This window comes from Numida meleagris, chromosome 26 (assembly GCF_002078875.1).
Source record: "Numida meleagris isolate 19003 breed g44 Domestic line chromosome 26, NumMel1.0, whole genome shotgun sequence".
Lineage (NCBI taxonomy): Eukaryota > Metazoa > Chordata > Aves > Galliformes > Numididae > Numida > Numida meleagris.
This window is the reverse complement of record NC_034434.1, coordinates 3287573-3290608: the sequence shown is the minus strand read 5'-3', so window position 1 is coordinate 3290608 and position 3036 is coordinate 3287573. Positions and strand designations below refer to the sequence as shown.

The 3036-nt window shown below is 59.2% G+C and overlaps 1 protein-coding gene across 1 annotated transcript in view; it reads right to left on the bottom strand.

Moving 5' to 3' along the window:
- Positions 735-3036, bottom strand: part of SOCS7 (suppressor of cytokine signaling 7) — a gene marked incomplete at its 3' end in the record, with an annotated part of 13461 nt that continues 11159 nt past the window's right edge. The window contains 2 exon segments of the mRNA XM_021378217.1: positions 735-863; positions 2080-2248. Coding sequence (XP_021233892.1) covers positions 735-863; positions 2080-2248 — 298 coding nt within the window.

Below are 3036 nucleotides of genomic sequence, written 5' to 3'. Positions count from 1 at the left end.
CCCCCAAGTTCTGGGCAATGCAGAGCCCGGGGTTGGGCAGCAGCACCAGGAGGGATCTGCGGGAGCTGGGCTCATTGGCTGCATAAGGTTGATCCGTCTTCACAGAAGGATTGAAAGCCGGTTACGCTCCAGCCCCCTCCCCGCTGGCTTGTCTCTGAGGACAACAGTGAAAGGAGAAAAGGGAAAGCTCTTCACACTAAGATGGGCTCAGAACCGCTCCGGGCAGCTCAGGAAGCTGCGTGGAGGCTTTTGAGAAAGCAAAGAACAGCAAGCAATTGAAGGCTGGATTCCCCCCCCCCCCCTTCTTCCGACTCTCCTACCAGAAAGGAATCCGCCTCCGGGAGCTCAGCCAGCACAGCGGGGACGCAGCACGAGCTGCACGGGGAACATCCCCTCCCCGAGCAGCAGCACCGTGCACCGGGGAGCTGCAGAGCTCAGCACCCCCCCAGGGAAGGGTCTGGCAGCAGCGTGGGGCTTTACACCCAAGGATGGCTCTAAGAACGGCACCCAGAGCAAACCCTCTCTGCTAAGAGACGTGCCCGGAGCCCCGGGCAGCCCACAAAGCCCCGTTCTCAGGGGAACAGATCTGAAGATGCGGAAAGCAAACCATCTTTCTGTTCTGCTGAACGTTTTTGGGGAGCGGGCTGCATTGCAGCAACAGCTTCCTGCCCGCCAGCACGGCCACGGGCGATGCGTCGGCACACGAAGCCCCTCGGCCCCCGTGGGATGCTCACCTGGAACCCTGGATCGGAGGAAGTAAAGGAACTTCCCGTTTTTGGAGTGCATGATGGCTCTCTTGATGAACTCCACCACGGATTGGCAGCGGTCTTCGAACTTGGGGTGGCACCAGAGGCTGAAGGTCCCTGCCAACAGGACACAGGAGTTTCGCCGCTGCTGGCTGCAGGAGACCCGCGCTCACGGCTCTGCTGCTCCCACAGGCACGGGGGCACGTTAAGCTCGAGTGGCAAGCATGAGAGCAGGCAGCAGGCCCCCTAGCTGCTCGCAGATCCCTGCACAGGCTGAAGCCTCCGGTCAGAACGCTCTCACGTTGGCTGCTGCTGCTGCAAGCAGGCGCTCCCTGCTTCGTGCACCAGGGAGCAGCACTCGTGCTAAGGAGCTGCAGCCAAACCTTAGGTTCTCAACGTCGTATTCCAGCTCAGGGGCATTGTGGATGAGCGAGAGCATCCCGGGCTCTGCAGCACCGAAGCTTTGGAGGAGGCAGTGCTGCACCAGAGGCTGCACGGAGCTCACAGCATCCACAGTGCGCTTCTCCTCCCCGCACAGCTCTGCCCAGCTTCACTGGGAAACACCCCCAGATGGGAGAGCTGTGGGGACAGGAGCACTGGGAGCCAGCAAGCTCCGATCTGAGGGAGCCCTTAGAGGTGGCAAGCAGATGCAAAGGACAATCCCAGCAGGGTTACTGCCCCAACACCAGCAGCCTCCCTGGGCTGCTTGCTCAGCAATCCTATTTAAAAAAAAAAAAAAAAAAAAGGACAAAAATCCCCATTTCTTGCTCTCATCTACCTGAAACCTGAAGGTCAAGCAGTTCTCTATTTACCACACCCTCAGCCCCCACCATTTGTCATCTCCATGGGTTTAGCAGAGTGCTCAGCTCTGCAGTTTTCCACGCTGCAGCAGCAGCACACTCAGCACGGGGCTGAGCACGAGGCCACCAAGGCGGGCAGAGCCCGGTGCTGAAGCCAGGAACTCTGCTCCAGGGATGCAGGCAGCAGCAGCACCACCACGTGCAGCAAGACGTGCAGCTGGAGCAATGGGAAGGGTGCATGGAAAGGGAGCGTGCCCAGAGGGCAGCATCTCAGCAATGCTGACCTCCAAGATTTTTCCGCCCCCCAACTCTTCCCTCGAGTTCAGTTTTCCACAGCAAAGCCCAAGGAGAGGCACGGGGAGCTCCCTCATTCCCCCCATGCCCCAGCATTTTGAGGAGAGCTGTGCCTGAGGCACGCACAGCAAAGTTACATGCTGCAGAACCCACTGCCAAGGGAGGGCACGCAATTGCTGCTCCTTTTCCTGCACTGCTCCCCGAGATCAGAGCATCCCAGAGCCGCCTGCAGCCCTCACCTCTGTAGTGCTCCATCCTGGTGTGGTGGGTGATGCCCTGCGATCGGAAGCTGAGGCTCAGGATGTAACGGGGGTCAGAACTGTCCCGGACCAGGAAGGATCCATCTGGTTTTCCCTTCAGTTTCATCTCTGCGTCCTCCCAGTTCATCGGCCCCCAGTACCACCCACACTGCGGGAGCAAGACAATGCCACGTCAGCAGTGCAAGCGAGGAAGGACTCAAGGCACAGCCACTTTTGCTCTCATTAACATACTCGGATGCCAAAACTTAATTTCCTGGCTGTATTCATCCCAACCACCCGTGGTTCGGACTCATTGCCCCTGGATGAGAAAGCACCATCGCATCTACCACCCAGAAGTGGGGAAAGAGCAGACGAGACTACGGCAGCCCTGCCAACACGCCATGCGTTGACCTGGCCCCCCACCTCACCGGGGGTGATTTCTGGTCCTGCCTTAACCTTGTGCTCCCAAGCAGCTCCAAAAGGAGCTCCCAGAGGGCTGGGGCACCTCTCCTTTGAAGAAAGGCTGAGGGAGATGGGCTTGTGGGAAGAAAAGAAGGCTACGGGGAGAACTCACTGCAGCCTCCCAGCACTTATAGGGAGCTCAGAAACAGGAGGGAGAGCGATTTCTCGCAGTCTGACAGCTTTAGGACAAGGGGGAATGGCTTTAAACTAAAAGAGGGGAGGTTTAGGCCAGACGTTAGGTGGAAATTCTAGACACAAAGGGTAGCAAGGCTCCGGCACGGGCTGCCCAGGGAGCCATGGGTGCCCCATCCCTGCAGGTGCCCATACCCAGATGGGACGGGGCCCTGGGCAGCCTGACCCCGCACAGGGCAGGGGGTGGAACTGGATGATCTTCAGCATCCCTTCCAACCCAAGTCATCCTCTCCACTTCCGACACGATTCCAAAGACACAGAGCCCTGCCCCACCGCCCTCCCTTCCCCACATCCCATCCCCCC